Genomic DNA, 24,974 nt, shown 5'->3' with positions numbered 1-24,974 from the left:
GAAAAAGCATTTCCCATATAATGAATACCACGTAACACAGTAGACTAAGGGACACTGACAGCATGAACGAAACCCGAGTTCACCTGCAGTTTCAAGGTGGTTAGGCCTACTCAATCAAATATTCCAAATGCTATCATTCACCCCAGCTTTACTCATTAACTTATTAAAATAACAATAATTGCCACTTACAAGTAACTATGTTCTTCACATTCCTGTGACTTAAAGAAGAATCACTGTGCTACACAAAATTTACCATTACTTGTGAAAAATTCGTGATAGATCAATAAAACAACAGACAAAAATACCTTAGGAATGTCTTTATTCCATTCTGTCTCGTGCTACTTGTATCAGCACTTCCAATACCGTTTGGGTTGAATAGGCTTATGCCAGAATTAGAAGAATTATTTAGGTCTGCAGACTGCTGGAAGACCTCTATTGTTGCCTTTGCAATATTGTCCAGTAAGTTGTTCATTTCGGCCACAGAACCAGAGCCCTAGAGTTAGATATAAGAATACTGGCACATATGTGTATTCCTTTATCTTCAAACATCAACGTGTTTTTGCTTTTTATAAAATTTCATACAGAGATAAGCTTTCAATATAAACTCACAGGGTCCTTCAAGCACTGTTTGATCATTAGCTGGAGTTCTAACCAGGATTGCCTCAGTGTCCACTGCTCAAGATTCTGGGAAAAATGGAAAGAATTAAAACATTATGGGTATCGAATGTGTTAAAATACAGTAATTCCTTATAGTACTCCTTCTCTCAAGAAAGAGCAGAATAATCATACACAATAAAATAATTTACATGAGTCAAAAGGTTCCTAATCTTGTTGCATATATATTCAGTAGCGATACAAACCAATAAACAGAAACATTAATTATTAATTAGTTAATACTGTTCCTGACTCAGCTATGCACTGAAACTAAATAAGCATTTCTCCTTTCAAAGTCTATTTAACCAATCCCATTCCAAAATGATTTCAATATTTCTTTAATAATATATTTAACATAGCCCCTCTCTGAAGCATATTTCTCCCGTAAATACCACACTGATTTAAAATATCAATATTTGTTTGATGATCACATACAATTTGCAGCATGTACATCCACCCAAAAATAAAGCATGTCAATTCCACAGAAAATGTGTGGGGAATAAAAATCAGAATTAATTGAAATCACGAATTAGCAAGGACAAAAAAAGAGAGGAAGTAACTCTTTTTATTATTACAAAGAATTTATCAAATGACAGAAAAACAATCTGTATACGACTGACCTGAAGAATACGCTTAATGTGCTGTCTTTGCAGGTTGTCCCCCTCGGTACATTCTTTAATGCCATGAGGATAACAGATAAGCTGCAGTAATTTCTGTGCTTGCATATTTGAAAGCACAGGGTCCAATATAAGTTCTTTGTCTGTACATAATCTTTCAGGTTCTTTTAAGCAATGCTCTCCTACCCATTCCTAAAAATAATATGGCAATTAGATTGACAGGCACTGGCTTTCGGTATATATATATATGCAATATGTACTAAATCCACAGTGCATAATTGAATAGAAAACTGACAGGAATTTTCCAATTTAAAAAATTACACTAAAAAGTAGGTAGAAAAATTTTTAAAAACAAAATTTCTAACATTTTGACTTCTAAAAAATACAAAGTAGAACCTTGCTTAAAAACATTTTTTAATTGGGAAAAAAACAAAAGACAATAAAGAGAATATTATTAGCATGTTTTTAACTGGAAAGTGAGGTCTTGCTCTAGGTACTATTTTGTGTCGGTTTTTTCTAACTTGCTATGTAACAATTCTATCAGATATATGTTCATCATAATTTTTATGGAATACATTGTACTATCTCACTGACTAGATACAACATAGTACAACAAATATTTAGAAAACGATCCTCCTTTTTGATACTATTATGAATAATGTTATTATAAATGAGTATTAGTGCACATCTCTTTTTTACACAATAATTTTCTTAGGGTAATTTCATAGAAGTGCAATTGCTGGGTCTAGTGTGAGTGGGGGGCTATAGATGCATGGGGTTAATGACCCTCTGAAGAGTTTCTACCAATTTAAACTCCTACTGCCTTTTCTTTACCATTTTTTTCAAAGGCAAATTATTATACTAAATAAAGTAAGAAATCATCAACAATAGCAGAGCCCAATTTGAACCCAGATCTATTTCAGGTGAAGTCTGTTTTTTAACCACCATACCAGTGGCTCAATGCTGGTTGTCCACTAAAACTACCTGGGATCTTTATAAAATTCCATGCCCAGGGCCCACATCAGGCTAATTAAGTCAAACTCAGGTGGTTGCACCCAAATATCAGTAATTTTTTAGGCATCCAAATTGTTTTAAATGCCCCAGGTGATTCCAATATGCACTCACAGTTGGGAACCAACACACAATTGCCTCTCAATACTTATATGACCATGTAGCTATCTTTTACCATAGTTATAACATGCCTGTAAAACACAAAAACATGACCCAGTCGGTATGACATCTATAGCAAAGTACAAAACAATATATAAGGCATGCCACTTTTTTCTATAAGAGAACTTTTAAAAAAATATATGGGAGGGAGAATAAACCAAAAAATAATAAAACTGGATCATCTGGTAAGAGGGATATGGGAGACACATCTCTGAGTATACTTTTTTGTATAGTTTCACTATTGAAAGTCAGCTACTCTACAGACAGAGCTGGGGGCAAGAAAGGAATTTAAATAATGCAAAACCAAATGAACCTAGTTCTATTTCACATAAAGAACATACTCACAGGGATGGGAAAAGTTCAAATAATTTTTGAACACAATATTTTAAACCCTTAGAGAAAATGGAATTGTAAACAAATCTTCAACTCCTTTTAGGTAGGTTTGTTCTTCCTAGTGGTATGTGTGTAATCTATCTTTCTTTCTTTAGGTAGGTTTGTTCTTCCTAGTGGTATGTGTGTAATCTATCTTTCTTTCTTTAGGTAGGTTTGTTCTTCCTAGTGGTATGTGTGTAATCTATCTTTCTTTCTTTAGGTAGGTTTGTTCTTCCTAGTGGTATGTGTGTAATCTTTTTCTTTCTTTCTTTCTTTCTTTCTTTCTTTCTTTCTTTCTTTCTTTCTTTCCTTTCTCTTTCTTTCTTTCGTTCCCCTTCCTTCCTTTCCTTCCCTCCCTCCCTCCCTTCTTCTTTCTTCCTTTCCTTCCTTCCTTCCTTCCTTCTCTCTCTCTCTCTCTCTCTTTCTTTCTTTCTTTCTTTCTGACACAGTCTTGCTGTCTTACCCAGGCTGGAGTGCTGTGGTGCAATTTCGGCTCACTGCAACCTCTGCCTCCCACTTTCAAGCGATTCTCATGCCTCAGCCTCCCAAGTAGCTGGGATAACAGGCATGTGCCACCACACCTGGCTAATTTTTGTATTTTTAGTAGAGATGGGGTTTCACCATGTTGGCCAGGCTGGTCTCAAACTCCTGGCCTCAAGTGATCCGCCTGCCTCAGCCTCCCAAAGTGCTGGGATTACAGGCTTGAGCCGCTGCGCCCTGGCCTAGTGTACATTTTTGATACTGTATTTCAATTAATCACTTTTTGACAAAGCACTGGATAGCACATTTAACATGCCCGGCCATGTGTAACATTTTAAAACTATTTCAGATGTATTATAGAATTTAACAAACAAGTAAACTGATGTTTTTGGGAATCAGCATTCTTACTAGGGAAGAAGGTGATACTAATATGAATTAGGGGAAAATACAGAACAACTTTGTGTGGTTGGATTGGAATTGAAGGTATCAGTAGGACCTCATAAATATATATATTTACATATATTTATGTGTATGGATATATTTTTCTTCCTAGCTTTGTCTGCAGACAGGTCGTAGAATTAATGATACTCCATAACCACGAGCATACATAATACCCAGATCTTGGTTTCTAAGTAACATTCTCTGCTAAATAGAACCAAGGGCTCCTTAGAGGAATAGTTGATTCCAAGCCCGGGGCAGAGAAAGTACAACATGGGCCAGAAACTATGAAAATACCATCTGTTTTTAAAATGTCAAATGATGTGAGAGACAGGATGAATAGATTCCTGCTGGACAAATCTGGGCCAGTCTGAACATGAAAATAACTAAGTACAGTATATTATAACCCATATGGATAATAAATAGATAAACAGGGGAGAGGAGGGCAGGCTCTTCCTTAAAATAGGACACAAACTGATATTATGAAGGGAGAGGAGGAGTTGGGGAAAAAAAAAAACCACCATTTTGCAACCATCATAGTAAAGACTAGATTGGGCAAGAATGAAAACGAATGCTTATGAGGGGTGGGGGAGTTAGATGAGGAAAAGAAAATTTGCACTGTCTCAAAGTATCTCCTCAAAGATTGCTTACTGCAAGGGGAAAATTAGTAACTATACAGTGGGGAAATCTTGAAACTATACAATGGAAACATCTTAATCAAAATTAACATCACCCTTGAGGTGCAAATGGACATCACATGCCTTCAGACATGATTACCTGAAAGAACTCAAGATTACTTCTGTAGTATCTTGGTCAGGGATGCATAATCTGAAGCTAATCTACAGGAAACCTCAGACAAATCCAACAATACTGGGACAATTAACAAAATCGAACTGTGGCCTATAGATGAGAAAAAATTACTGTACCAAAAGCTAAATTTTCTGATGCTTAATAGCCATATTTTGGTTATGTTATGAAATAATGCAATATTCAAAAGAATAAAATATACAATCTACTCATAAATGAATGATTCAGAAAAAATAGGTATATGCACCCACATCTCCACATACAAATTACAAAGCACATGTAGCAAAATGTAAAAATTAGTAAATCTGTGTAAAGGATGGACACGAGTTTTTTAAAAATAATTCTTGCAACTTTTCAGCAAACTTAAAATTATTTCAAAATAAAGTGAGAAAGAAAAAAAAGGCCCACCTATGCACAAGTTTCCTATAAGTGTAAGTAGCTCTCTCCAAAAGAAGAGTTACGTATTCAAAGTAAAAGGCAAATTAAATTAGAATACCTGTTGACAGATAGTCCTCAGTACGTATCTAGCGTATTCTCTTAAATTGGCAGTTTCTATGGAAATGCTTTTCCCACAGGATTTTGGATTTTGTGAGGCAGTCCAGATATCATCAGCATTCCCATCACATCGCAAACCTCTCATGGTGAAGTCATCATTCTTTAAAGAGCTGACACTGCTATTGCCAATTTTGGCATCTCCTAAGTAATAGAATCACAAAAGCAAAATCACAGAAGTTCAAAATATTGCCAAATAATTGAGGAGCAAATAAGGATAGCTTTCAGGGATTTAAAATATGTGAATAATATTATTATTGAATAGCCAGTTGTTCAGGAATAGAAAGAATGGATCAGGAGAATAAATGCATGAACCCAGAGAAGTTTCTATCAGAAATGGAGAAAAAGCAAGTTCAAGACTCGGTCCTTATTTTGTTTGTATAATTATAGTTTCACCAAACTTGGAGAGGCCATTATGAATCACACTAAATAATCACAGAACATTGGTTTCACCAATATTTCAAGCACGAATGTATTCAAATTCATTTGACTTATAGACAAGGAAAAAATGGGTTACTCACCCTTCTAGATGTCCCTTTTCCATTTCTTCTCTTACAATGACTTATTTTCTATCCATAGGTCAAGAGAAAAGTTTTGCCTTAGCCCACCTTACTATCAACTTCTTGACAAGAGAGATTTATTTCCCTGGGAATGGAAAAGGGCAATGCATACTAAGGAAGCCCTGAAAAGTAGGGCATTCATTGAATAACCCCTGCTTTTTTACCTTCCTCTCTGTAACATACAAATTAGAAAACCTTACCTGATAAATATTTAGTATACTTAGTGAAATGAAGCTAAGGAAAGTGTTTTCTTCATAACAAAGTTCTGGGAAAGAAACTAAACAGAATGTCTGAATAGCTAGAAATAAGAAATCTCCAGCCATGAGAGACAAATAACTATCATATTTTAAAAGTGAGTAATAAAAATTCAAAATAAGGATTGCTAAATGACAACACAGCCTTCAAACTTCTGCCTGTTTACTCACAGGATCATAGGCCTTGACAAGAAAATTTCCTGGAACCAACAAATGCTTTTACAGTAGGCCTTCACTGCTTGCAGCAAGTGGGCAAAACAATGCCCAAGTTAATGGAAAAAGCCTTTTAAAAACCACAAGTCAACCACGAAAAAGTTTTGACTTTGCTGAAAAAATGGCTTAATGAGTATTTCCTAACAAAATCTTAAGCAGAAGAGAGGAATAAATAATGTATTTCAATTTATCAATATATAATCATGTTTCTCATTAAAATACAAACACAAAGAATACCAACTTCACTTTACCCACAGGATTTCATTTAATAGATCGCTTCAGGAGCTGAAAGAAAAGACTAAATTCTACAAGTACCAAAATGTAGTATGCTTTCACTACCATTAGGTGATGTAAACAACTACCTCTATACCTTGAGTTATGTTGTAGAAATTAAAAACCAAATTTGATATAACAGTCCCATCTCCCTAACTCAAAATATATCCTGGTGGATAGGAATTGAGAGTTGGTTAGAGCATGGTAGGGTGGATAAATTAGAGCTTCTGCAAATAAGAAAAGAGAAGAAAGGAAAAGAAAGAGAAAAAACAGTATCTGCTAGCCCCATATTAGGAGATCCTCATTTAGTTTAGATGTTAGGATAACAAAGAAGGTATGAGAGTCTGTGCCAGGCCTTCTGCAATTGCATCGACAATAGAAAACATTGAGCGTTCAGTGCCCACCTGGCTCAAAGCTCTGCTGACATTAAACTGACCTGATCCTGACTTATTAGACCCAGGGAATCCTCCAAATTCTGTGGATGAAGAGGTGGGCAAATTTCACTTGAGATTAGACTAATCCTACAAATCATGGGGCCAGTGTCTAGAAGGTACTCATCTTGGTTTCTGCCATTAACATATTTGTCACTTAGAGATTCACACTTCCAACATAATTTTATTGAAAACTGATTCTTTGCTAGTTCTCTGATGAGCACTAGAAATACCACAGGTAAAAAAGCCAGTCCCTATCTCCACGGTCCCTACATTTACTAAGTAGAACCGACCAACTGACTTTCCCTTCAAATATGATCACAGTAGGGAAATTTCACTCACTGAAATGAGCACTTAATGTTGGCCGTATAAATCTATAAGCGTCTACACTCAGAGGAGGCTGTGGTCCTTGACGTGGCTCTACTTTCCCTTTTTACTACAAAATACACAGGCCCGTGTGTGTATCCTTTCTTAAGGTGAAGTTTTAATAGCTTGTTTTATGAAAATTCTGTTATCCTTCCTCATCATCACCAAATAACATTTCCCAAGCAGGGCAAGATTATAGCCCAAAACATGTTATTTAGGACTCATCTAAAGTAATTCCTACCCACTCAGTAATTTCTGTTCTAATGAAGGGAAGCTACTTCTGAACATAAGAGTCAAGACCAAAAGAAGGTACCCAAAGTTGGAATTAGGCACTCTGACTTGAAGACTTCCTAATCATTCAAAGCTTTTATAATTTACAGAATAATGCTTTAATGTATTGCCCTGTAAATGAAGAGAAAAGGCAGTGCTACTATTCCAGGAAAATTCTTACAAATAAGGATGTAAAGAACATCTTGGACATTATGAATTAAATGAAAAAAATTATTGTGAAACTTAATATTGATTTATCAATAATATCAACATCATTGCAACTATTGCCTGGGTCATCAAAAAACGAACTTAGAAGGAAATATACTCGTTCAGGGTCATGATAGGAGCAGAAATACTAAGATTAAGACTCAGATTTTCTGGTGTTCTGCTCTTGAAACATAATCTGGATAAAATGTAAACATTTAGTTAGATTATCAAGTCATCCCTGTCTCTCACAAAGTGTGATTTCTGCCACTAAAGAAGGCAAAACAATCCTGTGGGTCTGAGGACCTATTTTACATCAGAATGAGACATTATGCAACTAAAATACCATAAAAAATATTACACGTAAGTTCCCCCAGAGATGCTAGATAAGGGACAGAATCTTCAGAGTCTGATGTATTTGGTCTAGGAGAAACCACTAATTTTTCCAGGAGAATAAGCGATCAAACAATATCATGTTTCCAATAATATTACTAGATTTAAACCTGAAAATAAATTATTTTGCCTTCATTTCTGGTGATTAACCAAGAAGCTTAGGGTCAGAATAATCTTACCAAGCATCATAATTGCTTTTAAGACAGCAAACACGGCTCCCACTTCAATGCTGTTGTGAGCTGCGGCTAAGAGGTGTCTATCACAAGATGATCTTATTCCAGGGAAAGGTTTGCCTACAAAAACAACAAATCTTTAATATTCTCATCACCATCATTAGTAATGTTTTGTAATTTTTTACAGGCAGTCAGTCTTTCATTGTTAGACTGTGGGTGCTTAATTGCCATTAGCTTGCTTTAATTGATGCTTCATGGATTCACTAAGAAACACGGCCAGTACTCCTCACTTATCCTTTTCGTTTTATTTATTAAAACAATGTCGTTCCTCCTCAGAGAGCTACATCAACAAGATTAGTACAACCTTCACATAACTGTGTTGATTCTCACACAGACACATGCCTATCTATATGGAAATAATCTTTAGGAACAGACTTCACCAACGCCCCTAAAATTCTTAATTTATTCCTTTTACTTAGTACAAGAATAAGTGAGGGCCGAGTGCGGTGGCTCACGCCTGTAATCCCAGCACTTTGGGAGGCCAAGGCAGGTGGATCACAAGGTCAGGAGTTCAAGAGCAGCCTGGCCAACACAGTGAAACCCCCATCTCTACTAAAAACACAAAAATTAGCCAGGCATGGTGGCACATGCCTATAGTCCCAGCTACTTGAGAGGCTGAGGCAAGAGAATTGCCTAAGCCCGGAAGGTAGAGGTTGCAGTGAGCCGAGATCACGCCACTGTACTCCAGCCTGGGTGACAGAGTAAGACTCTGTCTTGAAAAAAACAAAATAAAATAAAATAAAATAAATCACCATTGCCCTAAGCTGCTGTGATGTGGTTCAGAACCAACACACACAGTACGTGAGAGGACCATGCTGCCCACTAGCATGGCTTGGCCTAAGAGCAGAGGTATTTTTATTGTTTATTAACTCTTGATTCGTATTTCTCAGTATATCCTGATATTACACGGATAAAAGGTGCTGACAGCCCTCTCAATGAATAGTATCATCTCACCCTTCATCACCCCCAGGGCATGCCCAAAAAATTAAGAAGGCAATTACAGAAAGGGACAGCCTATTTGGTCATGTTAGAAACTTTAGCTACCAGTGAAAAGGTAATCCGATTTTTCAGCAGTCAGCTCACCCGTTGCCTGAGGTAAGAAGCAGGCCTGGGGAGCTCGGAAGAGATGAAGCAGGAGTCGGCATGTCATTCTCGCCCCAGGCTCGGCGTCCGCATCTCCACAAGCTAGGAAAGGGGGATTGGAAAAGCAAGTTTTCTAACACACTTGGGAACAAATCCTTCGGGTTTCCTATTAAGCTAAATTTCCTGGAATAATTTAAATAAATTCTCCTTAAGGTAAGAAAATAAGGCCCTGGCTATTTTTCTGAGAAATCTTAGTGCTTCCTTAAAACAGACTGTAACATAGCAGTTTCCCACCTTTTTCATGGTGATCCATGTTAATTTGTATAAAGTAACTATTACAATTCTACCATGTCTACCTTGATACTACACCACTTCCCAATATACATACCCTCAAATACTCCTTTCCCTGTCTTATAATGTTAGAAACCACTCCATCAAGACAACAATCAAAGAGCAACTGATGTTCATGGATGCTGCCTTACCTGCTGCTAGAAGAGAGGGAAGTGCGACATGCTGCACGACGTCCTCCAGGGAAAAACACTGTCGTGCTATCAGAATAGCAATGAAAGTAGCTAATGAATCATGGAATGAAAGGTCACTCACCTTCAAGAAAAACATTGACAGGTTTTAATACCTAACAACCTTGTAAGGAGTATCTAAGATTAATAACTAAGAGAATGTAGGCAATACCAATAAGATCTCAAATCCCAGCATGAACCAGCAGAGGGAAATGGTAACATACCATGATGATTATCCTCTAGGCCTATTTCTATTTTATAAAACAATGAATGAGGTTTACCCACATTCCAATACTGTAAGAAAATATTGAGCTTTGACTTGCATACATGCAAATGAAAAACAAAACAACAAAAATGCAAAATCAGGAAACCACTACAAGATGTAACATTATTAAAACATTTTGACAGAGTACAACAAGATATACCATTTAAGAGTCAGATAATTAGAAGGCAGGGAAAAACCAGGAGGCTCCTCCTAGTTGAAAAACAAGCCTCACTAAGGTTTTGGAGTTCCTTTCAGTGATAACTACTAAGGATTCTTTAATGATTAAACTCGTTTTAAAAACAACTCTGAAAGTTTCCAATTGACTCTTAAATTTGAAAAGAAGAAAAAGAGACAGAGGGGGAAATTAATTCAGTCATAGTGAAATCTTTACCTTTCTAGATCTCACGTGACCTTGGCAGAAAATAAGAAAAACAACTACAGTGGCAATCTTCATACTGATTCGTACCATATGCCAAGGACTATGGTTAACTTGCAAAAATCACCTTATTTATTGGCACACCACCATAAGGTTCATGCTATTATTAATTCCAATTTTTTAGATGAGGAATTGAAGCAGAAGGTAAAGTGTAATTTAAAAAAACAACTAAGAGACTAAGAAACTACATTAAAGATAAAAATTTAAGTCTCTTCTGTCCAGAAAAGCAGGCCACATCTATGAATTTTATATACATAAATTCTTAAGTCTTCATATAATGAAGATACAGAGATAGGATTATCTAACCAGTCCTGATTAGCAGAATTCAGAAGTAAACCTTCAAGTGAGAGGCAGGTGTAAAAATGTATAAAGAACTATGCATAAGAGATACTAATGTATGACAAAGACTACTCCAATAAGTGGCAACAGGAGAAGTAATGAATCAAGACAGATTTTTAAAGAAATATACACATCATGGATGCAACATGTTATCCAAGGAAGTCAGTGATATGTAAGAGGGGTATCTTTTCATCATCTTCCAGGCATTAATTGCCAAAAAACACTGGACATCCTCGGAATCTAGACCTGCACATTCTTATGTAACCCAACAAAGCCTTCATTTGTATACTAGGCCTTGCACTTAAAAATATCAAAGTGGCTCTCTTCGGAATGTGAACTGCTTTAGTTAGATTATGTCCCATGCTATGAGGAATCCAGGGCAGTTGGTAAAAAGAAAAAACAGCTCTGAAGAGACTATCCATATGGAAGAAATCTCAACTAAATGGAAATTTCAGGAAACAAAGAAATTCTTGGCCCCTCTGCTACAGATTAAACTATGCATTTTATTTATTTCTATTTTTTTCATGTATTTAATCCCTGGCAATGTCATTGTGGTTTATTGCTTTTGGACAGAGAAAGAAAAAATATTTTATAACATTTCAGTTGAATCAATTAAATAAAAGCCAAAAGCAAAAAGATTACCCACTAACTAAATATTTAATTGCACAGTTCAATTTTTAAATGAAAAAGAAAACTTACATCTACAGTGCAAAGTACATCATTAAACCCCCACACGTGATTTGAAGAACAACAAAGAGCCTTCAGAACCCCCAGCCATTCTGAACTAAGAACAGTGCAGCAAGCCGTAAGCTCAGAGGAGAAATTGGCTATGTCGTTAATCCTAGAAAAGAAAAAGAAAACACAGAAAGTAACCTTGTACAAAAGAGAAATACTCACCTGTGATATACTTAATTAACATATATTTCACTAACATCAAACAAGTCATTTTCTTAGATTCACAGATAAAATACTCATTTGTCAAATAACTTAGTAGAATCTTGAGAAGATAAAAATGGCTTCAAATATTTTTGACAATGCTGTTAAGCAACAAACAATAATCAGTACATATACGAATTATAATATTTTTAGTTTCGTGAATAAATCTGAGCTACGATTTACATTTTTAAGGGCATCAAAAAATTTATAGACACTATGTAATTTAGGTGGACCCAAATACGGTTTTTTTCAAAACACAGGCATTTTTATTTATATTTTTATTATATGTTTTTGAAAATAAATCATGTAATTGTTGGCCATATTGAAAACATCTCATGCCAGAGTAATAAATAAGAAAGCACGGTCTCTCAGGTTAAGGAAATTAAAAGATAGTGCAGAGGTAAATTAAGGAATAAAAGAAGATTTAGAAAAAGCAAATGATAGCCAAATGTGAGTCCAGACACTTACTAACGACATCAATTTCAAAGAAGCACCAAGGCAACAACTCTTTGGTTAATCATGAATTCCAGGGTAACCCATCTCACCTGCCAGCATCCTGATGGCCCATACATACATTCATGAGTGTATTGCAGACAAAGCTGTAGCGATTGGCCGCATTGTCACTGAGGATCTTGCCCAGCATTGAGTAGTTGATGCTGCGGGCTGAGGGATTCTCAATAAAATCCATCATGAAGTCTGGATCCCATCGCAAGTTCGAATTTGCAGGCATCACATTATTATATATGGTTTGCTTTACTTTTGAACAGGCACTACTGAGGTTATAAGAAAAAAAGTTAAAACAGAAAAATGAAACTAGAATAACTAGAAAACTATTTCACTTAAGGACATATTAAATGGCAGGAACTGTAATGCATTCCTAGAGAAGATTCACATTATGAGTTCTTAATTTGAACTTCTTACTAATTGGCGCTAATCAAAGTACTTTGGAATGTAGAAATTCCTCAATAAATAATTTCTAAATAGGTGGAAGAACAAAACAGAAATGAAGTATTTGGTTATAAATCTTAATTATTTCCTAAATATGGTCTACATTTTACATGCTTTAAAAATCAAAGAAATTACTTTGGCTTCCAACAACTGTGTCTTAACAGTTGTTGAAAAGTGTTATTACTTAAAACTAAAAAAGGATTCAATTACACATAAGAGTACTCTTAATTACATATCTTACAAAACTATTTCTCTGGTATAGTGTACGCAGTAGAAGTTCGTGTGCCAAGACTATTCTGGAGACTATGGCACAGCTGTGAAAAAGAGAGGCACATTCCTTGTCTTCAATGAACTTACATTCTAGTAAGGGGATATGGATAATACATAAATTCTATGGAAGTGAAATAACTATTATATCATTCATAAAAACTTATCATGTTGTATTTATCAGACGCATTAAGAGATTTTTAAAGACCCTGGTCTATCATATAAAAACAGCTCATGTTTCAGTGAGTTACGTCTGAATCAGATATAGACTATTAGAAGTATAAAAGGAATTAGAATCCATCTCCTCCAAACCTGTTCTGTGAATGAGACTGGCAGAAGGATTTGATATAAAATCTCAGATTCTATATAAACTTAGCCATTTGTGCTTACCTTCTGTAGGTAGCAAATCCATAAACAACATTCACCCTCTCTACTCAAAAGCTCTTTTATGCATCAGAAAGTCTGTTTTATAGATTAAGTTTTTGGCAGCAAAAGTATTTGTGGTTTGTGGTGACCTATGGCTTTTTTTTTAAAACCCATATTGTTATATACTTGCATCAACGGCAGCCAGGAATGAGTCCCTCAAAGATGAAAAGCCATAAAGACTCTCTATTCTAAACTATTGCCACTGTCAACAGCTTTAAGAAAACAGAGATTGTTCAGTTCAATGTTTACCAAAATGTAGCTTCAGCTCTACTCCTTGAGAATCACCTTTGGGGTGTTTGTTAAAAATATAGAATCCCGGGCCTCCACTGTAGGTGTATAGAGTCTGTATGTGTAATAAGATCTCCCACATAAATCAAGTGCCAAATAATACTTGGGAAGCACTACTCTAACAAAGAGGACTAAAGTCATCTACTAAATGGCAGCAATTTCAATCTTCTACATTCTCTTTCTGTGTAGACAACTTATATTTTAAAAAATGTGTTGGCTGTCATTGAAGGATACAAGTTTGCAATTCAGAGTCATGACATTTTCCATTTCTTGAGGTTGATGTGAGAATTAAAGCTCTTGATGGAAATAATCCAGCACAGTGCTTGGCACACAGCAGTAGCTCAATCAGTGGTAGAGGTGACCAGTGTTGTATCTCCCCCAAATACTCCTCTCACACAACTTCACTGTGTGAATGGTGTCTCAGAAAAAAATAATCCTCTCACACAACTTTATGAATGGTGGTTCAGATAAAATTATTAAAGTTGTTTTATCAGTACACTGATAGAAATCTCTCTGTGTATCTAGCTTTTGTTTGCCTGTTTTTCTTAATCTCAAACTACAAATAGGTCTCTGACTTCAAGATATCCCAAGAAAGTTGTATTTCTCTTTCATTTTTTTAAATAGAGGAAACTTTAGACAGTGCCAATCACTATGATGTGCCACTCTGCTGACCCCTAAGTAATTTCTCTATTCACTGTGTGCTGGTACCGTAAATTTCCACACACCCCACGCCCAGCACATGTTACTTGAATTACCTCATTTAACCTATCTGCACCACACTGCAGGAGTATTAAGGGTCAAATAGGCTATTGGGGCTGTCTGAGAAAGTTCACTATTTAAAAAAGGGCTGCTGTAAGAACTAAATCATGTAAGAGAAAGCTCTTTGAAAAATGTAAGCTGAAACGGAAAGCTCTATGTAAAGTAAGAGAAGAATGTAAGTATTTTTAAATTGTGACACAATTTCTGTGGAAAGATATTTCCTAAGACCCACTCAAATATTTCACAAAGGATTATTTTGAAACCTAACCCAATTCATATTTTCACTTTATTAATACCATTAAAAATATGAATTGTCTTAGATAAAACTATCATTCAACAGATTTTTTTTTCAGTGCCTACTAAGAGCAACATACTCTTCAAGACACTGGGATATAGCAGCGAAAAAAATAGAAAAAGCTTCTGCTGTCATTAAGCATACATTCTAAGGAGGAGCCAGACCATAAATAAATATAGAATCTATAGCAGGGGTAGCAAGTGCTGAGGCTCAGAATGATGACATGGGGGTGCTATTTAAAATGGTGTGCTCAGGGAGGCAGTCGTGAGTGAAGTGTGGGAGTGGGGCACACAAGTAACTGAGGACAAGTATCACAAGCAACGCAAGATAAAGTGCAAAAGCCCTACTGTGGGTTGTTCTTAGAGTGTTTGATCAGTAAAGAGGTCTGTGTGGCCACAATAAACAGACGGAAAGGGATGAAAGAGAAGATGGGACCCTGCAGATCCTGAAGGCTAGGTAGGGATGGTGAATTTTATTCTGAGTGGGTGAAAAATCACTGAAAGCCTGTGAATCATTCATATATTAAAAGGATCACTTTAGTGGACGTGTTGAAAATGTGTCTTAAAGTTAAGGGTGCAAGCAAGGAAACCAGTTAGAAGAGCTCCACAATGGTCCAAGCAAGAGGTATCCACAGTGGTAAAGAGAGGGTGAAGAATGGGCAGGTTCTAGAGATGCTTGGAGGGCAGAGATCACAGAATTTACAAACAAACCAGATATGAGGTATGACAAAGGAAAAAAAACGGTAGTTGAACATCCTTTCCCTACCTCCTTCTGGATTCCAAATTTGTTTTGTTAGCTATTACCTTCTACCACTCTCCTGCTACCCATCTATAGTTAATAATTGTCCTCAAAATAACATTAAATAAGCATTTACTTTCCAGCCCTAGTGCTGCCTGTGGGGGTAGCAAGGGCTAAGATGCAACGAATGACAGGAAGTTGGGGATGCTATTTGAAGTAGGAATGGCCATGGAAGCAGAAAGACAAACGGAGTGAAGAAGTCAGCATGCAAATAGCTCTGAAAGAATGTTCTGAGTGGGGTGATTCCAAGAGCAAAGCACAGAATATTGTCTCTCACACTTACAGTAATTTGTAATAAAAGGTTAAGCTACAGCAAGAAATAATTCAGTATGAATTCTGGATAAGACTATTAAGAAAATAAAAATATTTATAAAAATACAATTTTCTGGACTCATTAAACAATAAAATATTCCTTCAGCAATAAGATGTATTGACAGGAATCAAATACTACTATCATTATCGGGTCATGAATTTTAAGTCTAAGATAGCAAGTAGGTTAACTGCAGAATTTACAGTACCTTTTTATGATTAATTCAGTTCTATTTTTTTCATACCAAGAAACATTAGATAGCATTTATCAAGCTGAACCTGAATCTAATACAATCTGTAATAGAAACCAGGTTTCCTACTTTTAATGCACATTGATTTAATGCTATTCAGTGAGGGTACTGGTCATTTTAAAAAAACTCATTAACACATGAAAAAGTTATCTGCTAAACAGCAAAACTGTTTTTGTGAAAAAAGAGGAAAAGTAAACAGTCTGAAAAAGTTCTAGAAAAGTGAATGGGGATATAGAACCTTCTATGAGTCACTAGGAAATAAAAAATGAAACACTGTAATGTCCAAAGGATATTAAAGCTAATCCAAGTAATGCAAAAAGTCAGCTCAGAAAAGGTAGATATCAAAATCAAGAGGGATACAAATAAAGCAAAATACAAAGAGCTGCCTCATTGATCTATTAGATTTATAATCCAAATTGAATTTTAAACTTAAAACAGAAAGATATATCAAATAATCATTACTTCAGGAGGACTTACTTAAAATGCACTGTCTGTACAACATACAGAGAATGTAAAATCTTAAGAAATACTTTATTTATTGAAGAAATAAAATCAGACCTAACATCATTTCAATATTGGAAAAAAAAAACCCTATGATCACACATTTATATTGCATAATAGACTATCATGTATCGTCCCTGTTTAATATTCAGTTTAAACAAATCATGAGTATATCAAAATTACTGCCTAATAGATACAATTGCAATTAGCTTTCATTATTCAAAAGGATGACAATATTGTCAGGGTCACTAACAAACATAGGCATGATCCTATTTCTGTCCTTTCGAGTCTCTTCTACTCACCTGAAGAGGTCTCCAAATTTACTTCTGAGGTGGCTACATGACACATAGAGATCATAGAGGTAGGCTAAGATGCATCTTTCAGGGGAAGAGCATTCTGAGGGGTTTACGACATGCTTGACCACACCACACAACCTGAGGAGAAAAATACACCAAGAAATGAGACACAGATTTGCTACCATATGGGTTATCATTTGACTCTTCTGGAGTGAAAATATGTATTACTTGGGTAAGAAAAAAGATATCAGATTGTTGAAACTAATAAATAGAATAGTAAATAACTCAGTACAATATAATTTTTCTATTATGACACTGAAATAGATTTTTAAAAAACTTAAGAAATGTCACTGATGACAAGAAACAAAGCAATGAAAGAAAGAATAGTAAATAACTCAGTACAATATAATTTTTCTATTATGACACTGAAATAGATTTTTAAAAAACTTAAGAAATGTCACTGATGACAAGAAACAAAGCAATGAAAGAAATTCCTTCATAAAGAAGGTACGTATAGAGGAATCCACCAATTAAGTTGCTGTGACTGAGAAACAAAAGGAAAACTGTTGTAGAAAGCCCCTGCCTCCTCAGATTCACAAATTCAGTCAGTGTGCAAAGATTCCCAAGTTTTCTCCTTTGTAAAGGAGCAATTCTTCAAAGCAGTCAATCTGGGAAACCCATTTTCAAGTGCACAAGCAGTTCATGGTTTGGAGTCACATTCCCCTTATGCATGTATACATTCCCCTATGTATACAAACTAGAAATAAATTTATTTTAGTTTATCTTATATAAGAAGATAAAGCCCCTTCTGTTTTGTGATATTCTGTATAACTCCTGTAGTTATAGGCCTCTTTGTCCATAGTTCATACAACACAGAAGTCCATACACCACAGATGTAAACACTCGTGGTCCATTCACCTATCTGTGCATCTGATTCCATCACCATCTTGTATTTTGTTACAGGGCTCAGCCATTATATTACACTAATGGAGTCACAGATGACAGATTATTAAAGATGAAAAAAGCCTTAGAAACTGATTCACCATCCTTATTGTATAAAGGAGGCTCTGAGAGGCAGAAAGGTGGGGTGACTTGCTCAAAGGCAAAGAGCTAGTTCTAGCAGAAGCAAGACGACAGCTTAGGTTTCCAGACTCCCAGATCAAACTCCTCTGTACTATTCAGGGAAAAGGCCAAAGTGGACAGAACATAGGATGTCTAGGCCAAGAAGGACAATGGAATCACAGGTACCATAGGTGGAACCAAGGAGACTTCTTGAGGAAATGGCAATGTAGTACCCCAAACCCTGTGAACTGACATCAACAGATGAGACTACCTGGCAGCAGGTAAAAGCTGCCAATTAGAACAAACGTGTCACACAATTAAGAAGAAAAGTAAGGATTCAACCTGTTAACTATATAAACAAGCAAACCAAAAACTATGCAGCCATAAAAAAGAACAAAATCATGCTCTTTGCAGCAATATAGATGCAGCTGCAGGCCATTATCCTAAGGAAACTAATGCAGAAACAGAAAGCCAAGAACATATTCTCACTGTAAGTGGGAGCTAAACATGAGGTACACGTGGACATAACAATGAGAACAACAGACACTGGGGACTACTGAAGTGGGGAGACAGACAGCGGGGGAAAGGTCTGCAAAACTACCTACTCAGTACTATGCTCACTTCCTGATGGTTTCTATCATACCCCAAAACCTCAGCACCATGCAATATACCTTTGTAATAAACCTGTACTTACATGCTCTTATTCTAAAATAAAAGTTAAACAAAATCCTGATATTATCTATAAAGTGAAGAATTATTTTGTGACTAAAGTAAATAAACATTTATTGAGTCTGTTAGGTTTAGGTATCTGTCGTATAGTAGTCAGTGTTTCCTCAACTTCTTTGATTTGCCAGCAATAAGAAAAACTTTTCACCTCGTGATCCAGTGTACTCGTTCACATAAGTACAAAGAAGTGAAATAATAGTTTTAAGAATAATACTTATCCTTACTAATATAAGGTAAAAATATAACAAAGTTAAAGTCAAATATGATTTTATGAATATTTAACAAGATAAAAATTTTCAAGGCCAAACTAAATGATACTGAAATCAATTTCAAAATAACAATATTAAAAACAAAAAACAAAAACAAAAAAACTTGTCACAACCCATTAAATTCATTTCCTGACCAACTAATGGGTTTCAATACACTATTTTAAAAGTAGAACGCAGATTAAACAGCATGAATAAGCTTCCAGTTTGAAAGATTTTTATTAAAATCTGTGAGATTTATTAGCTATGTGATATAGGGTACATCACTTCACCAAACACTTAACAGGCCTGAATCTCAATTTCTTGGGCTATAAAATAATACTAAATTCCAACTTTATACAGCAGTTGAGTTATTAAATAATTCTCTATTTCCTGAATTCTAATATGTAAATGTTCTTACATTCTGACGTTTTTAGGATGTTTCAGATTTCATTCCATAACATGTAATTAATACAAATAAAGGTAGCATTTCCTCTTTCCCAGAAGAGCTACTGTTAAATTGATATCATTCTAGAATAGCATATAAATTGATTACATGTGCTAGATTAAAAAAATAAAAGGTACTATAAAACCAAAGAAGCCCATGATTCTTTTGAGCTCAGAAGGAAAAACTGAAGAGAAAGAAATAACAGGTTGTCTTTCTGTGTTTAAATAAAAAGCCCTGGAGAGTGGATAAAAAGCAGCTTATGTAGGTTTTTGAGAGCTCATTACACTAATTTGGTGCCCTTAGCCTCAGTCTTTAATGGAGGTGGTATTAGCTAATTCTGCAGCTCAACTTCACTAGCAGAGTGAGCCCAGCCTACAACCGAAAATGAAGTCATTTGTTCTAGGTTAATTTTTATCAAAAGATATCTTTAATCAAAGAAATGCAATTGAAGAACCAAATTTCTAAGATGATAATGTATGCAAAGCTTATCTGATGTTGAGTCTGCAAACATAAACTGAAATAACATGAATAAAGAAGTTACGGCATTCACTATTCATAATATGCTGGGATGCTGGCTAACATTAACCGTAGAGTGCTATAAATGACTAGCTTTGTACTTAGAAACCACGGAGAGCGAAGAAAGGCAAGGAGGAAGGGAGGAAGGAATCACACATTATTAGAAAGAACATACTTTACATGCTTAGATCTTTTTGATCAATGTTTTCTGGCAAGAGTGTTCTTTAACCAGGTTTTAATTGAAACAGGTATCAGTACTATTTTTCTTTTAAAACCACTATAATATTTCATCACTAGTTATACATTCTGAGATTGGAAAAACAACAATGACATGCTATATACCAACCCTTCAAACACCTGGGCTGTCTGATCAGGATTCAAGATCAGACAACTGTGATAGCGCCTGAGAACAGCCACGATGCAGACACACAGTCCTGTTGTATAACTTCCTGCCAGGCTGGAGGATTTTAGGAGCAGTTCAGCTTCCACAACACTCAGTTCATTTAGTAACTGTAACAGGAGAAAAGATTGAATAAAAATGTAGGTGCCAAAACAAATAGAGAAAACATTTATTTTTATAAACCATAGATATACTGAGTTATTACCCTACAAATACATTCCCTGAATTTAACTTTTTAAAAATTTTTAATCCTTTTCCAATTTATAGAGTTGTTCTTCTGTCTAGACAGCAGGATGTATACAATCAGGAAGTATCCAGTGCTGAAACAAGGTACTGAAACTTTATGGCAGTGCAAGGTTCTGGACTGTGTAATTTTAGAAAACCCCACCCCTCACTTTTATCCCCTTTGTCTTTTTAATAAAATGAAAGTTATTTGGCTTTTCATTAACAAAGTTAATATCTCCTATAAAATAAACAAAGGAAACCAAGTCTTATTTCTGTTTGCTAATAACAGAAGTAAATAATGAACTCAAATGTGCATAAGAAATAACACAGTGGGGCAAATCAAATTATAAGGTTTGTTCTGGCTCTTAACCTAAAACATGCTCTATTATAAAGAGCAAATAAACTTTCATCTTTCCTTCAGCACAATAACAAAGACCAAAAGAAAAACAACAACAACAACAAAAAAACAGAAGAAACACTCAAAACTCTCACATTTTTAAATGGTATATATTTTGGCACCAATGATAATTATTTAATTGAAAACTATGAACACAACTATAAATAAAATATTAGTTTAAGACTGTTAATTCACAATGTCTAAATTATTCAAAAATGTACTATGTCCCTAAAATAATGTTAATGCACAGCAATTGGTTCATTTGATTTCTATTTTTTTAATTTTATTTATTTATTATTTATTTATTTATTTTTGAGACAGGGCCTTGCACTGTCTCACAGGCTTGAGTGCAGTTGTATGATCATGACTCATTGCATCCTTGACCTCCTGGGCTTAAGTGAGTCTCCTGCCTCAGTCTCCCAAGTAGCTGGGACTACAGGCATGCAACCAGCTAATTTTTAAAGTTTTTGTGGAGATGGGGTCTCACTAAGTTGCCCAGGCTGGTCTAAAACTCCTAGATTCAAGCAATCCTCCTACCTCGGCCTCCCAAAGTGCTGGGATTACAAGCACAAGCCACTGTGCCCAGCTAATTGGCTCACTTTAAATCGCACAATGCCCAGTGGATTTGCTTTCCTAAAAGTAAGAGAAACATGGTCTCTTTGACACCTGTATTGCGAAGTCAATTAGTCCATTGATGTTCAGTGCTGGCTCCATGAGATCAAAGATGAGCTGAATGTGGTGAGCCAAAGGCAGATGATAGGATGTTCCCGACGCAAAGCTTGTGATTTGTTCTAGCACATTGTTAGAAATCTGTGCAAACAAAAGTGAAAATATTGTAAGACCAATATGCTAAATAATCTTTTACTAAGATAAATCATTTTTACTTTTTAAGACAGTTGAATTTCTACATGATTCTACTTCGATGAAAGTCAAAACATATTTCTATAGAAACTATAAAACTATGTACAAAGAAAATGATTTTTTCATAACTACAATTTTAAAAAAGTACAGAAAGTTGTCATTCAGACCTAAATCTTAAGTATTCTAATGGTAGAATAACTACAAATATTAATTTTTAGACACATCCATTTGAATATTAATGGATTTGTAAAGCAAAACAGATGTGTTTTCTTCTCAATTTCATAGTATTTTATTTCAATCATCAACAGATTTCTCATCAATTGCAATATAGGACCAAACTCTAATAACCTAACTATTTCATTAGCTATTACTTTATATGTCACTGATTATTATCAAAAGGACAAAAAAAGACATAATAAAAATTAATACTTCTGAGGAAGGCAACCTGACACTTAAAGAACTACTCAATAGTCTGAGATACTTCCAAGTATGTTCATAAAATACATGTCTAAAACCATTAAGGCTGAGAAAATATACTGCATGGAAAAAATTTTTCAGGAAATTAGAATACTGTAAATGCATAATAAAACAGCTTTAAATGGCTACCTGAGATGTCACTTGATGTTGATCAAAATACGAAAGGAGCTGGAGTTTAGTGAACACAGTCTCCAGTGTTGGAAATGTCTCCTGTTTGTTCTTCCTGGCTTTTTGTCCTTCGTCCCCAACTACATAAACATAAAGCAGATCCATTATTTTCCATTTAATAGAAGCTCTTGACATTTTTAATGGATACTTTTTTTTAAAGTACGGCATACATAGAGAAAAGTGCACAAATTCTATGAATTTCAATAAAATAAATACACAATAAGACTTGAATACAAAGTAACAGAATGGAATCTCAGAAACTCCCTCAGGCCTCTCTAGGCACGTCGTCTCCCTCCCTAGGAGATCAAAATCCTGACATCTAACAACTTAGATTGCTATTGCCTACACTGGAACTTTATATAAAGGAAATCATATAGTGTATGCTTTCCACATCTGGCATCTTGCAATCAACAGTATGCTTTTTAAGATTGATTCATATTGCTGAGGTAATTTTAATTTGTTCTAAAAACTAATAATTCTCACTTATTTACAGTATTCCAATGTGTGACTGTACCAGCATTTACTTAACCATTCTAGTGAGTAGTTTCCAGATTTTAGCTATCATAAAAAGTGCCTTTATGAACATTTCTCACTAAACAACTTTTAAATTATAATGATATCCACAATGAAGGTGGGGAGATCTCCTGGGCTCACTTTGACTTAATCAAACACTTGCTTGGCATCTTCTTTGGAGACTCATCTTGTTACTTTTCTGACACACTTTAACATATTTTTAAAAAAAGAAATTACATGATTCCCTTTTTAATGGCGGCAAAAAATTAAATCACTCCACATTAATGAAGAAGTGCCATGTTTATCAAATTAGCATAAAGAGGTTTGAAGAAAATTCCAATTAAAAAAAATTAACACTGCTTATTCTAGGGGTACTCTTCTTAACTGTTCTAACAATAAGATCCAAAACTAGATTCAATCTTGTTTCTAAATACTTTAATATTTTATATTTACAAAGACAAATCTAAAAACAAAAAGAAAAGTTGGATATACGATTGATAATGTCATTTCTAGCACTGTGATTCTAAGTAGTTTAAGGCTACCAAAACAAGAGTTCTACTCCTCACACTGTCCTCTTCTTTAGGAAAGTTTAATTTCAGAAAACAAATGTTGCTTTACAGATTTCTCTATTAAAGACACAAGAAATGAACAAGACTTCACTGAACTCAAAAATATTTTGCTAATGGCAAATGTAATGGTCTTAAACAATAACATGAAAATAAAAGAGACTTCTCTTTCAACAATAAGCAATTAGTGGTTAGAGTCAAAAACAAAATAAAACAAAACACCACAAGGCTGGTTCTTTTCTAATTCCCTAAACAAAGAAACCTTGATGCCAGAGTACATCAGAATTTAAAGGTGCTGGGGTAACATAAGTTAAAAGCTTGTGCCACTTTTGGCCAGTAACACCAAATACAGTGCAAAGATTAGGAATTAACAAATTCATTAAGCCTGCTTATTTTTTCAATATCTATTCTCAAAAGTACAAATTATGTATGAAATTTTGCCTTCACTGTAGCTGCTCACATGTCATGAGCATGTTTAAAACAACCAAGTTTTGAATTTTTCATTTACTAACATCTTTGATTCAAGGCTGAAGAGCTAACATCAATAGTTTTGTGTACAAAATGCCTTAAAAGTGAAATTAATGTATTGATTCAGTTCTTCCTGGGACAAAATAAATAAACAATAACAACAGACTTAAAGAAGTAGATTCTACTAAAAACTCGTAAGTGCACCTTTTTATTTGTTTGTGCTAATAGACTCCATTTATCTATGTATCACTAACTTCTTAAAACTTCATCTAAAAGAATGTAATTGGTTCTTAGCAATTTATACTCATTTTAACAGCAAAATGTAAGAAATCAGTGGTGGTTCTCAATGAAATACTTTAATGACATTTACACGAGTAACATTATAGTCAATATATATTTTTTCCTCATCTTTCTTATGTTAATTTGCTTTTATAACATATTATTGCTCTTTTGTTGCTTAATTTTAATTTTCCTTTTTAAAATCTTTAAATCCTGAAATTTTAGCCTCTTAAAGGTTGTCATAGTAAACTTCACTAATATTTTCAAAAGATACACCATTGACAACCAAAAAAGATAACTGGTCAAGGCAAATGAAAAATGAACTTTGATCATTCAACTGGAAATGTTATTTAAATTTTATATTATAAATTCCCCTAGGCAAGACATGGCTGATCTGGCAACACTCCTAATGAGTTAGTTCCTCAAAATATTATTTTCATGTGTTCCCCGAAATCAAATACATGCTAACACAAGGTCTGTTTTCCTTATCAGTACTCTGTTGCTGAAAAAAGTGGGCATATTTCCATTAATATGAAGTACAGTTAGCTAATTTCTGGTGCCTACACTAACTTTTAACTAGTGACTTAAAATTAAGATTATTTACAAGACAGTAGCTCACTA

The 24,974-nt window shown here is 34.8% G+C and overlaps 2 protein-coding genes across 11 annotated transcripts in view; one reads left to right on the top strand and one right to left on the bottom strand.

Moving 5' to 3' along the window:
• Positions 1 to 24,974, bottom strand: part of MED12L (mediator complex subunit 12L) — a 344,195-nt gene that overhangs the window by 58,922 nt on the left and 260,299 nt on the right. For 7 of the 9 annotated variants that reach the window (XM_055250839.2, XM_063620247.1, XM_063620245.1 and 4 more), the window contains 13 exons: positions 22,489 to 22,607; positions 21,688 to 21,831; positions 20,346 to 20,509; positions 17,009 to 17,140; positions 12,410 to 12,637; positions 11,628 to 11,769; positions 9,853 to 9,973; positions 9,371 to 9,472; positions 8,234 to 8,347; positions 5,035 to 5,234; positions 1,275 to 1,463; positions 610 to 684; positions 306 to 493 (listed from right to left, as the gene is read on the bottom strand). In XM_055250839.2, coding sequence (XP_055106814.2) covers positions 306 to 493; positions 610 to 684; positions 1,275 to 1,463; positions 5,035 to 5,234; positions 8,234 to 8,347; positions 9,371 to 9,472; positions 9,853 to 9,973; positions 11,628 to 11,769; positions 12,410 to 12,637; positions 17,009 to 17,140; positions 20,346 to 20,509; positions 21,688 to 21,831; positions 22,489 to 22,607 — 1,918 coding nt within the window. The remainder of the gene's footprint in view (positions 1 to 305; positions 494 to 609; positions 685 to 1,274; positions 1,464 to 5,034; positions 5,235 to 8,233; positions 8,348 to 9,370; positions 9,473 to 9,852; positions 9,974 to 11,627; positions 11,770 to 12,409; positions 12,638 to 17,008; positions 17,141 to 20,345; positions 20,510 to 21,687; positions 21,832 to 22,488; positions 22,608 to 24,974) is intronic. The other 2 variants (XM_063620246.1, XM_063620248.1) reach the window with 1 other exon arrangement.
• Positions 1 to 24,974, top strand: part of P2RY12 (purinergic receptor P2Y12) — a 47,332-nt gene that overhangs the window by 7,231 nt on the left and 15,127 nt on the right. The gene's annotated exons all lie outside the window — the stretch shown is intronic.

The sequence above is a fragment of the Symphalangus syndactylus genome, chromosome 17 (assembly GCF_028878055.3).
Source record: "Symphalangus syndactylus isolate Jambi chromosome 17, NHGRI_mSymSyn1-v2.1_pri, whole genome shotgun sequence".
In the NCBI taxonomy this organism is placed as follows: domain Eukaryota; kingdom Metazoa; phylum Chordata; class Mammalia; order Primates; family Hylobatidae; genus Symphalangus; species Symphalangus syndactylus.
This window is presented reverse-complemented; position numbering and strand designations above follow the sequence as displayed.